The sequence below is a fragment of the Oryza brachyantha genome, chromosome 9 (genome assembly GCF_000231095.2).
Source record: "Oryza brachyantha chromosome 9, ObraRS2, whole genome shotgun sequence".
Lineage (NCBI taxonomy): Eukaryota > Viridiplantae > Streptophyta > Magnoliopsida > Poales > Poaceae > Oryza > Oryza brachyantha.
The window spans coordinates 5,225,833-5,239,348 of NC_023171.2; the positions used below are offsets into that span (position 1 = coordinate 5,225,833).

The window sequence follows — 13,516 nt, forward strand, 5'->3', positions numbered from 1 at the left end:
TATCTTTTATAAGCGAGGTGGTTGCTCTATTGGTGGGTGGTGTGTATTACGTAACGTTCAGAGCGGTAAAACATCAATGTTTCTATACTACTATAAATATTGCTAGTGGAACTTCCACCACCACTACCACCAACTCTTTTTTTTATCTATACACTATTTTTAAAATAAAAAATAATGGTGGGTTATACGTATTAACCGTTCCCACTAACTCTACTTATTATGAGAAGAAAACCATCAGATTAATAGATCAATTTGTTAATAACGAACATATTTAACAACTAAATATGGAAAATTACAAGGATGCCATTACAATTTTGCAAAATTAGAGATATGGCATCATGACCCACATGTTATTGACTCACGTGGGTAGGCCTGGACAGAAAGCTCGAAGCTCATTAGCTCGCTCGGCTCGTGACCAGCTCGACTCGACTCGACTCAGCTCGTTAGTATAACGAGCCGAGCCGAGCCAGCATTTTAGCTCGGTAGCGCTAACGAGCCAATCCCTAGTCCCAGTCCCAGTGCTCACCGCCGCCAGTACTCCACGCCACCACTCACGTCGCCCCCGTTCGTGAATCCCTCCACACCGTCGCCCCCGTCGCCTCCCTCCCCGCCGCCGTCGCCTCACCGCCGCTGCCTCCCGTCGGCCCCTCATCACCGTCGCCCCACCACCGTCGTCCTCATCGCCCCACTGCCACCGCCGTCGCCGCCACCGTCGCCCCCTCACCGCCGCAGGACGTTGCCCCCTCCCCGACCGTCGGCCTCAATCGTCCCCCTCACTGGCGCTGTCGTCGTCGCCTCCATCCCCGCCGCCGTTGCCCTACTGTCGCCGCCCTCACCTCCGCAGTCCACGTCGCCCCCTCACTGCTGCAGCCCCTATCGTCCCCCTCCCCGCCGCCGCCGCCCGAGGCCGCCGGAGTCGCCCCGACAGGAGGCCGGCGGCGGCAACCCCGGAGGCCCCGACAGGAGGCCGGCGGCATCGCCCCGGCACGCCCAACACTCCGACAGTACGCCATCCCCATCCTCCATCGTTGCATACTTACTTCCATGTGCTATTGCTCACGAGCTAAACGAGCTGACTCGAGCTTTTAACGAGCCGAGCCAAGTCAACATTTTAGCTCGTTACTTCTAACGAGCCAACTCAAGCTAACTCGTTATCCTACCGAGTTATACCGAGTCCAGCCGAGCCGAGCCGAGCCGAGCCAAGCCAGCTCGTTATCCAGGCCTACATGTGGGTCTTACATGTCATTGTGATACCAATGACATGTCTCAAACTTTGTAAAATTATAATGGCACATTTACAAATTTACCATTAAAATATGACATACACAAAAAAATAATGTTAATAGCATGTTATGACATTTTTCAAAAATTAAATCCCATTGTAATGCACGGGCAATGTGCTAGTTTAATGATTAACATAGCAAAACCATTAGGACCGTGGCGTTAAAATGATAAGAGTGGAATTATCATAAAATACACTTTCCGTATATATATAATCATGATCATATATATGTTTTTGATTATTTTAATTCATATAGTTTGAGAAAAGTAGTGACGAAACATGTGCGTTTAAAAACTGCAATTACTAAAACACGAGTAACAAATGACCGATAGTAACCTCCAAAATAGCCCTTGCTCGCTCAGGGTCAGGGACATGCCAACGTGCAATACTGCATGTGAGCAACATTAGTACTATAAATGCATGTGATTCTTATTATTATGTACTACCTCCATTTCCATCAGTAGTGTTCTTGGATCCAGAGCTCCCTTAATTACGTTGCAGCCTAGCAACGTCTAATGTCACTACTGATGGTAGTTAAGGCCGGTTGCCTTGCATTTTCCTTTAGCAGACGGGTCTTCAGGTCAAGAAAACTAATGGATTTGCCCATGCACCGACGGATCTCAACATCATTACACACTGGATCACTAACGGGTTTAAAACATCATCTCTATCGGACATGGCTCCGTCACTAAGCAAAAGCCAGTGGTATGACAAAATATTTCTATCAGGCATTCGGCCATCATGGATGACCGTATCCTCATCTCTGACGGACCTAAATTATAGCCTATCACAGATGAGTATAATCCAAGAAATAATTTTTTTTTTCGCCTAGGCCTTTGCCCTCACTTCTGTGCCTTCCCGGTAGGTCTCTCGTCCCAAAATTGATTGGTCTGGTCACCCATTCCAAAATGCTCTAAACCAAGCACACTTAATCTCATAGTTCTTTGGAGATTGCCTTTTGAGAAAGAAATTATAATTTGTTGGTACGATTATTCTATTAATCATATTAACCTCTAGGCCAGGGTGTCACACCCTAACATCCACAATTCATATACATTCATTCACATATACAACCATCAGTATATTTAGCACAATCATATTCATATAACATCCATTTTGATCACATAATTCACCAGCAAAACCGAGTTAATTGGATCAAATATATATTTACCAAGTATTATCATGAGGAGGCGAATCAGACTTCTAGGAAACAATAAATTTTGAATTGAATTTTATGACACTAAATGAACTTGTATGAAAAGCTACCAAAAACAAAGTTGTAGAACTCATTGAGATCTACCAATTTTATTTTGGTTATTTCTCCATCTAGGTTTGATTGAACTGTAAAAAATTTGAATTTTAAAATATAAGAAATTCAAATATTTTTTAGGGTAGTAAATGATTTTAAATAGAAAAATTGTCAACAACAAAGGTGTATAACTCATCAGGATCAATAACTTTTACTTTGGTATTTTTGTTATATAATATTTTTGAATAATTTGAATTTAAATTTAAAAATATGACAACTCCAAATAATATTTTTAAATAGTAAATGATTTCAACTGAAAAAGTCATCAACTATAAAGTTATATAACTCATCAATATCTATAATTTTTATTTTGTTCATTTTTCTATACAACATTTTTTTGAATATATTCAATTTAAATTTAAAAATATGACAACTTCAAACAATATTTTGGAATACTAAATGATTTCAACTAAAAAAATCATCAGTAACCAAGTAACTAAGATGTATAACTCATCAAGATCTATAAATTTTATTTTGGTCATTTCTTCATACGACAAAATGATAGTAACATTTTTCGTAAAATTCACATATCTCTCGTCTGGTTCTATAAACTATAACACAAATATATTTTATAAAAAAATGTTATTAACACTTTGTCGAATAAAAAGTTAATAGACATAAAAGTAATTGATCTTGATGAGTTATACAACTTTGTTGTTTATGACTTTTTTAGTTAAAATCATTTAGTATTTGAAATATTGTTTGAAGTTGTCATATTTTTAAATTTAAATTCAAACTATTTAAAAAAAGTGACATAGAAAAATGACCAAAATAAAAGCTATAGATCTTGATGAGTTATAAAACTTTATTCTTAATGACTTTTTAGTTGAAATAATTTAGTATTTCAAAATGTTGATTTGAAGTTGTCGTATTTTTAATTTCAAATTCAAATTATTCAAAAAAATTGTTATATAGAAAAATAACCAAAATAAAATTTGTAAATCTTCATAAGTTATACAACGTTATTGTTGATAATTTTTCCATTTGAAATCATTTGCTATTTAAAGATATTGTTTGAAGTTGTCATATTTAAAAATAATTTAGGCTTGTTAGACATGAGAGTCATCCTTACGGGCTATAACTTGGTGCCCGATTGAGATATGTAATGTTATCTCAATCGGATCTAGACTACAGCGTGTCACTGATAGATGTCATCCGTGACGGGCCTGAGTTTTAGGCTCATCTAATATGTCTATGCCACCATATCTCAATCAGATGAATTTTGGACCCATCACAAAAGACTCATATGGGATGGCGTACTAATTCCAGGCACGGTAGAGACCGTTATGGACGTAAGGTACTCTACTAGTTATAGTATTTGGAAAGTAAGTAAACACCAGTGTATCAGTGTTAATTCGGTTGGATCAGATCCCGATCAAAAGCTATACTTGTTATGAGCCCCATCTCTTTTGCTTTTTCTTATGCTTACAAGACAAAATTTGAATTTGAATTTTAACTTTGGTGTAGGTTTTAGTATTTTTTTATCACAGTTTATAATTTAGCCTTCGCTTTTAGATATCTAAAACATGTATATAAAAATATAAAATTTTTAATTATAAATTATTTTTCATTTACAAATACATCGTTTGAAAATCCAAACAATCACCCCATACCTTTGGCCAGGAAATTAATCAAACCAACAGATTCAACTCTTACCACGTTGGCAACTAATACTAACAGCAGGACGCGGATTCAATGACGTTGTGCCGTGATATTCTCGGTGATATTCTGTCACTGACATGCGGGCTCCACGTGGGTCCATGCACATGCAGGGCCCACATGTCAGTGACAGAATGTCACCGAGAGTGTCACGGGACAATGTCACTGAGTCTGGATCCCTAACAGCATATCCGGTGCAAGTTTTATTCTCATTAAAAAGGTGTTACTCTCTCCGTTTTGCAATGCAAGTCTTTCTACCAAGATTCATATAAATGCTAATAAATCTACATACATATATATAAATTATATACATTCATTAATAAATGAATTTAGGCAAGACTAGAAAGACTTATAATATGAAACGGAGGTAGTAGTATACATTCATATTTCTCGTAATATGGAACTGTAGAATTAATAAAGTGAAAGATGAAATGTGTTTTATCTTTTACATATATTATCTACAAAATAACAAAATTAAACTTACATATTTTATGAACTATTTCAATTATTAATTAAATATCATGTTGCTTATGTGGCATTGTTGATAACATAAAAGTGAAAGTGTGAAACCTCCCGCTGGAATCGGTCTAATGGTTAAAATTTGAGTGTCTACAAAAATTATATGTAAGATGTGATTTTAATCTATCCTATAGCGCACCAATACAAAATACTCATGACTCATAGGACAAATCTCTGCAACAAAACGAAAGACTCAGATATACATGAGCCAGATCAGGCATGCATGCAAATCATGCATATAAATCACGCACGCATGCAAATAACTTGCCGCGCATACTAACTAACCAAAATTGATTAAAAATGAATGCTAGCTGTTGATCCATCGTGTCGCATGCATGCACATCCATCCGAGGCAGGCAATCAGTCATCATACATCGATATTTTTTCAAATAGTAATAAATCAAAGTCATAAAGAGATAATCAATAACATATAATATATATACACACAAATGATTAGACCCCAAAATCAACTGTGTTAAATCAAAAATAGACCGGATATTAATTAAAAATATATATTATATATATAATCTAAAATTTTAACATATGTTCGGTTTGACAAACAAGGAATAATTAGAGCTATTTTGCACACGGTGGTATTTATAATACTCCCTCGTTATTTTTTATCACACTGCTAAATTTTGAATCCTCGTTTAATCGTTCACCTTTTTAAAGTTTTTTTGCAAACATAGAATATTATACGTCATTCATACGGTCCCTCTACTAATAATGAATCAAATTTATAAATAAATAATTTTTATATGTATATATATCAACACAAATGCTGAACATAGACCTCTAAATCAACGGGGTTAAATAAAAATAGACCCAATATTAATTAAATGATATATATATATATATATATATAAAATCTAATATTTGTATATACGATCGGGTTGACAATATGAAATAACGAGAGATATTTTTTACACGGTGGCATTTGTAATACTCCCTCGGTATTTTTTATATGAATATATCAACACGAATGAATCAATAATGTCAAATTGAAAAGAAACGATTATAAAATAAATTTTGTAATATATATGTATATATATTATTTAAATTATAAATATGCGTGCTCGTATTGACCACAGGTAATTCCAAGAGATATATATGTGTGTGTATATATATATATTATATGTAATTGATTATCTCTTTATGAATTTGATTTATTACTCTTTCAAAAAATATCTATGTATTATGACTAATTGCCTACCTGAGATGGATGTGCATGCATGCGGCAGGATAGATCAACAGCTATCATTACTTTTTAATCAATATTGGTTAGTTAGGATGCGCGCCAAGTTATTTGATGCATGCGTGATTTGTATGCATGATTTGTATGATGCATGATCTGGCTCAAAAGTGGAAAGTAAATAGTATCAATTCTATCTATGACCTGAGTAGTTTGTTTTCTTGCAGATGATTCTCTTTGTCGAATTTGTCTCATGAGTTATCGAATTTGTCTCATGAGTCATGAGTCTTTTGTGTTGGTGCACTATAGGATAGATTTTGTACTGATGCGCTATACTTCCTCCGTCCCAAAATAAACCAATTTTTCACTTTTTACCTATAATCTTTGACACTTCGTCTTATTCAAATTTTTTTTGCGATTGATATTTTTGTTTTTATTAGATGATAAATCATAAATAGTACTTTACGTGTGACTAATTTTTTTTTAATTTTCTAAAAATTTTTTCAAATAAGACGGATGGTCAAACGCTGTGCACAAAAACCGAAGAATTTGTTTTTTTGACCGAGGAGTAGGATAGATGAATTAGTTAAATTAGTTTAGGAGTTATTGCCGCTCAGTAGCATCCGTCTATTTAAGCGTGTGCTTTGCAAATATATGTGAAGTGTATCCGTAGCGGTATATATGTACGGATGTAATTAACTTACATGTAACTGGAAAAAGAAATTTACTATCCCTGACGCTACCAAAGCCACCAAAAGGAAAACGATGTTCCCAATGGAAGACACGCCCTCAAGACTGATTAATCAAGTTCTACCTCCGTTTAAAATATAAATATTTTTAGGTTATTTACTACTCCCTCCTTACATAAATGTATGATATTGAACTAACCAACTTCATATTAATAAAATGGGAGGGAGTATAAACTAATTAGATGTTAAAAGCATTATAACATAACATCCATAACAAGACACCTTGATTAGGATGTTTTATAACGTGACTCTGTTTTGAATCATAACTGAAATAAAGACACAGTGTGAGACGTTTTAGACCTCAGCGTAAGATTAAGATGAAGGTTAAGACGTTTTAGTATATATCTAATCCTAGAGACGTGTCTTGATGAATGATATAGATGTAACTCATATAGAATATTAAAAATTAAGATGAACGTTTAGACGTTTTAGAATATGTCTAACCTTACGGACACATATTAATTACTTAAAGGATATCTTTTAACAATGTTAGGTACGTCCGGCATTAACACGTTAACTAGATCAAGATCAGCCCATCATTAGGATAATTATACTTTTTACATATATTTGTGGTGAAATCATTTTATTTTGTAATACGAGATACATGGCGGTTATAATATAAGAGCACTTTAAACAGATAAATTACATATTTTACATTTATTGGGTGGAATTATGTTATTTTTTTAATACTATACATGGCACATAATAAACCATTCAGCTTTTTCCTCCAGGAAGCGAAACAATAGGAGCCATAGATGGGAATTGTATACAAATTCTGTTTAGCACCATACATCATAATGAAATTATTGTAGTCAAAATGAAAACAGAAGCAACTGATATCAGTCCTTATTTGGACAGGAAGACCAGCTAGAAAGAAGTGCAAAACAATTTGGGAAACAATCAGTGAGAGATGAAGCTAATTAAATGCTGTGCCTGGTGCCAACATAGCCATCCACAGTGTCATCTTATAACAGGGTTCATTATTTGTCTATAGCAACAGATGGACATCAGCATAGAGTAATACTGCAGGAAGTTCATAGAAGACTACATCATCATATGTACATTTTATAACCGAAGTAATATTCACTGCATATCTATCTGCATACAACATGTCAGGAGCAGCTTGGAGCCTTGGAGTTCATTCCTTGTGTCATTTCCAGCTCTCTGAATCAATATAAGAAGGTGATTTGGAAACTCAGCTTCCCAGTTTGAAGGCATCCACAAAAAGACCCAGACATACGCCGGCTTTCCAATAGTTCACCATTGAAATCAATGACTGAAATCGCCCAGGAGGTCTACTAACCGGTTTTTTGTACATGAGCATGCCAATTCCCTCAATGGCAGCCACTACAACACCAGCAACAAGAACATCCCAATCACCGGTCTGCCCTAGGATTGTTGCCAACGCATTGGCAGTATAGAAGCCAAGGAGCACAAGGAATATCTTTGTGGGAGAGTTGCTTCTGGCAGAGTTTAGCTTTTGAAGTAGTTCCCTCGCAGCAGCTTGTATGAGTCTGCCCAGCCTTGTTCTTCCAAGAAAGCCACCATCGTCTTCAAAGTCCTGGCTATCAGCGTTTGATGGTCCACCTGTTTCCAAGGCAAAGACAGGCTTCCATCTAGAATTTTTCATCTTGTAACTACAGAGTGAATACCAAAGCTTCTGCAGGTTACAGATTTGAAGAAATTGATTGCAGCAATCTTGTATCTTTCATTGATTTTTACAAACCTTACGTCTTGAAGCTAACTAGCACATAATTCCACAAATGTATACAAATTGACAGCCAAATTTAGACATCGGAGACCATTTCATATCCAAAGTGTCATATTCTTTTTGACAGATGGATTATTTTTGTTGTTTATTCAAAATGGTTTAAGCAAATAATGCAGTAGATATAAACTAAAATGGGTACTATCGGTAATACTACCTACTGTATTTCATAAACCCATCTTATATAATGATTACCTACTGAATTCCTATATTTTGTACACAACCTGGTGGCAATAATAACCGTACTGTTTGGAGAAGGTAAATGCGATACACTGGCTACATTTTGCATCCATATCACCTCGAAGAGCACAACTTGCAGGAATACATTTCCTAACAGCATGCAGTGTGATGTAATTACCCTTCATTCCATCCTTTTAGTTTGGATAAGCCCATATAATATTCCTTATAAACAGTCAAACTACCCAACTTACGTCAGCCTAAAATATCTTTCTTGAAGTGCATAGGTTTGTATTAACCAATGCACTTCATAACTTCAATATAATAGTCAGCAGAAATATGTTGAATCGATGATCTTGTTGAATATGCACATAGTTCATGGAGAAATTTCATTATTCGACACCAAATACGCACACATTTCCATATTTGATACCTAATTTGTGTCACTTTCCAGATTTACCACTGGGGACGAGAATTCTTTCATTTCGGGCCACTCCATCCGTCAACGTCCACCATATCACCGCCACTGCCACTGTGAAGAACATTCGCTGCAAGCACCGGGGAGAGCACAAGCCACAGGAGGACCACTGTGTGTGGGGTATGCTTGCATCAGCAAGCTTGATGAACTCGACAACGCCGGGGTCACCAGTGGACTTGACCGTGGCTAGCTCCACCCCACAACGTCTAGGGGTGTCATCTCCAGCCCAAAGAGCAAGCCTGACATGGCTGAAGACGACTTCGGGCACATGGTAGACACTGCACTCCAGCGAGGCCAGACGTGAGTTGCCTCCGTCGCCATGGACATGCTGCCGGAGGTGCTGCAATGTACTTGGTCATCAACCGTCGTGCTGCCTGCCCTCGTTCTCGAACTTTGATGAAGACGCCAACAGTGTAGTGGGAAGTGTGGAAGATCCATGAGAGCAGCTTGGAGAGCTTGAGGGAGTACTCCCTGCCATCGGGGGCGGAGCCCGAGGCCACACCACCCTAGTACGTGATCTCCGATGCCATCTTGCAGCACCTTGCTCCTGCAGACCCATGCAGTGATGACGACGACAGGAGTGAGGAGAGGTGGCTGAAGGTGGTGGTAATGTCGTCGCCGCCGGCAACTCCCAGAAGGTCAGCGCCGAGCACAGCAACGTTGAAGGTGTTAGATTTATATATGGGCCTTTGCCCTCTCATGAATACAAGTTCTATTCATAACAGAAGGGAAGCGGAGAGGTAGTGTTGGAGATGGGGAGTTTGGCATGAGGGCGTGGGAGAAGAATGGATGCCGGAGAGGGAGGCAAAGGCGAGCGGTGAAGGGATGCACGGCGACATGGTGGCTCTAGACAAACATCACCAGACTTCGCTGTCGGATCGGCGGAGTGGCCCGAAACACGTCCCCGGTGGTAAATCTTGAAAGTCCAAAGTCATGGGAATTAGGTGTCGTATACTAAAAGGTGCGGATATGTGGTGCGAAATAGTTCATGTGGCATGAACTAATCATAAACATTAAAAGCTTGATCTATGTATCAGCCGAGTGCCATGGAATTGTCGGAGCTTGTATCACCATGTAGAACTAATTGGAGAAGTTAAAGCCGCTGCTCCTCCAACATTCCCCACATTTCCTTGATACTTCAATCTAAACAGTCTCTAAAGGAGTTACACATTCAAGGTGAGTGACAGTAAAAATTGACACCCAGACTCCCAACTTATGATGTTCCTCTAGTTCTGAACGAATTTGACCCCCCCCCCCTCCCCCAACCCCCCCAAGCCCCAATCTCCGGTGTTCATCTAGTTCCGAACTAGTCCAACCGGAACGAAATCCCTAATTGGTTCATACAGCCAGTTGAAGCTACGGACATGGTACGAGACGGTGGGGGCAGCGGGAGTCGGGAGCTAACCTGAGGCCGGCTCCGTCGGCTGCGGCCGGCCGCAGCAGGCAGGTCCGGCGGGGGAGCGCGCCGCGGCAGAAGGCACCGGCGGCCGCCCGCGGGGCGCACAGAGGACGGGCCCCGCGCCGCAGCGGCATGGGGGTGTGGGGTGCACCGCTGCGCTCAGGCCGGAGCTAACGCGCCGGCGGCGACGGCGTGACGGCGATGTGAGGGAATGAGCTGTCGTGTCCGGCCGTAGTGGTGTGGATATGGGTGCCCCTGTTGGGCCGAAAGTTGGGCCCAGAATGTTACCGGGCTGAAGATTATGGCCGAAAGATGGGCTAACATGGGTTTCTCTATCTCACCCCTGTTAACACTAAGGGTTTCTTCGGTTCAAACGATTTCCAAACGAATTTTGTACGAACTGGAACCTTGGATTTTTCAATGTAAATACCCTTCCTTACATAGGATTGGATCCTAGTCATTCGTTAGGATTGTGTTGTGGTGAGTTAACTCTAAAAGATTCTTGCTATGAGGTGAGGCCTCATAAAAATTTACTTTGGAATGAAGTTGCCACGACATCTCAATTCTTTACGTCTCCTATAACTATAATTCTGCGAACTAAACAAGCCCTAAAATAGGACCAGACTAAGCCCAACTACTTCTAGTCTACCACTCTGCTTTCTTTATGCAATATTTGTTCAGATTTTTTTCTCGGCGGTTAAACGCACGCTTTGCGAACTAATAAACGGTGTATTTTTTAAAAATATTTGTATATATAAGTTTATCATCTTATCTTTCTACATAGATTTTTTTAACTTTTTAGTAGCTAATTTTATCGTTTACACCATTAGATAGCTATCAAAAAATCAGATAATCTTTCATCAAAAATCTTTAAAAGAACACAAAGATGCTCCGTGAATTGTCCAACATGAATAATCTGAAATTTCTACATTTTAGCTTTTCCATGCAAAGTATTTTTTTAAATAAACCATCAAGAAAACTAATTCTAAAAAAGAACTCTCGTTTCATCACAAATTATGATAAGGCTGAGCTACCAAGAGCATATCAGTAACATAACTACGCAATACTATATGATTACTCACAAAAAGGAAGGCATAGTGCGAGTGGGTTTAATTTGTTTCAGAAGCGTAACATAATTACTTAGTCACAAATTAAAGGCCTACACATAGGGCAAGCTAGCGGGTGTTGGGGTAAGGGACTCAGCTACGTGCACCCAACGCGGACAACTCAAGCAAATAATTAAATTACTACTGTACGTGTATTATGGCAAGGACCAGATCATCACGACGTACTCTCCCTCCTCCGTCACAAAATAAATCAATTTTTCACTTTTTAACTATAATATTTGACTCTCCGTCTTATTCATTTTTTTTGTGATTGATATTTTTGTTTTTATTAGATAATAAATCATAAATAGTACTTTACGTGTGACTAGTTTTTTTAATTTCCTAAAAAATTTTCAAATAAGACGGATGGTCAAACGTTGGACCTGGAAACCGAAGAATTGGTTTTTCTTGACAGAGAGAGTACGTCATTACAAGTAATAAAGTTACTGCCATACACATGTGGGGAATCAAATGTTAGTGTGGATGTAATCGAAACAGGTGTTGTGGAGGCGCCCATGGTAACTATAGGGGTGTTTGGTTGACATACTCAATTTGACTAAGATTGCCACAATATTTTAGCTAAGTTGACTAAGGTTTGGCTAACAAAATAAAGCCACACTTTAGCTAACATATGATAAGTTTGCCACACTTTATCGTGTCATTGATATGTGGGTCCTATATATTGAAAAGGGAATCTTGTCACAAGTATGGCACAAACCAAACACATACCTAACATGGTTAAATTTAGCTAACTTAAGATGTGGCAAGCTTAGGCAAGTGATGGTACCAACCAAACAACCCTTATATTTCACAATCATGAATAGTGGTACCGAGTTAGGCTGCGTTCTGTTCTACGTTGCTTAACCGGCCGAAAAACATACTAATACTGCCTCCGTCTCTGTTTAATATTATAATATTGTTTGATTTTACTTAAATTTATTGATTGATGAATATGTACTTACATTATGAAGTAAGTAAATAGTATATGATTAATTAATTATTAGTTATAAAAATTTAAAATTAGGTTAATAAGATTTTTTAAAAGCAACTTTTCTACAGAATTTTTTACAAAAAACGAGGGAATCTAATTTAGGAAGAGAGGAAAACGAACGGGCCTCATTCTATCTATTATTTATCTATCTGTCTATATGCAAATTTAGAAGCAAAAAAAATTACATTATATGTGGTCGCTCTTCGTTTTTTATTAGCAAGCAAATTATATGCGACTTTCTTTTAATAAATAATTTACTCTAGATAATTTATAATATGGGGTACGGTGGAGGGTTGTTTTAGCCGTACGTACGTACACCCTGAGTGTAGTATGGTGTATTATAGAATAACTATGTATATATATGTGTATGCATGTACTGTATTTATATGTCACTGCTTTAAAACCGGTCATCTCTAACGGACCTAAACCCATATTTATAATGGACAATGATCTGGTTAGTAATGAGTGATCACTGATAAGAAAAATTCATCATTAACGGGCCAAAGTCCGTCACTGATGGGCATCATCTTTAACGGGCCAAAAGTAAAACCCGTCACCGAGATGCTCATAGCCCGTCACGGATGAGAGCCCTTCACGGATGATTAAATACATTAAAAAACGACTAAAACTTATCTTTTATGGGCTAAATTATGGCCCGTCACGATGAGTCACGCTTATTACGGCCCTTCACGGATACTGAAATATAAAACAAAAAAAGTTTATTTATTTTTTGGCCTCACGATGTTGCTAGCTATGCCAAAAAAAATGAATGAAGCAATATATATTATATATTCCCAGAACCCCCGACACATATATATTCATCCATACTTTAATCTAATTTCTCATATCATCTCAGATTCAAACCTAATAACAAATTAAGCCACTAT

The 13,516-nt window shown here is 37.9% G+C and overlaps 1 protein-coding gene across 1 annotated transcript; it reads right to left on the reverse strand.

Moving 5' to 3' along the window:
- Positions 1–7,614: 7,614 nt before the first annotated feature.
- On the reverse strand, positions 7,615–10,735 carry LOC107304881 (ycf20-like protein). Its single transcript, XM_040527918.1, has 2 exons — positions 10,539–10,735; positions 7,615–8,347 (listed from the first exon to the last, which is right to left on the reverse strand). The coding sequence occupies exons 1-2, from the start codon at positions 10,664–10,666 to the stop codon at positions 7,906–7,908; spliced, it is 570 nt and encodes a 189-aa protein (XP_040383852.1). The 5' UTR covers positions 10,667–10,735; the 3' UTR covers positions 7,615–7,905.
- Positions 10,736–13,516: the final 2,781 nt, after the last annotated feature.

Excerpts from the sequence above, each read along its gene's own strand:
- LOC107304881 (XM_040527918.1), bottom strand. The coding sequence starts at position 10,666 with ATGCCGCTGCGGCGCGGGGCCCGTCCTCTGTGCGCCCCGCGGGCGGCC. Across the intron at positions 8,348-10,538 it reads GCCGACGGAGCCGGCCTCAG|TTACAAGATGAAAAATTCTA; the intron begins GTTAGCTCCCGA and ends TTCACTCTGTAG.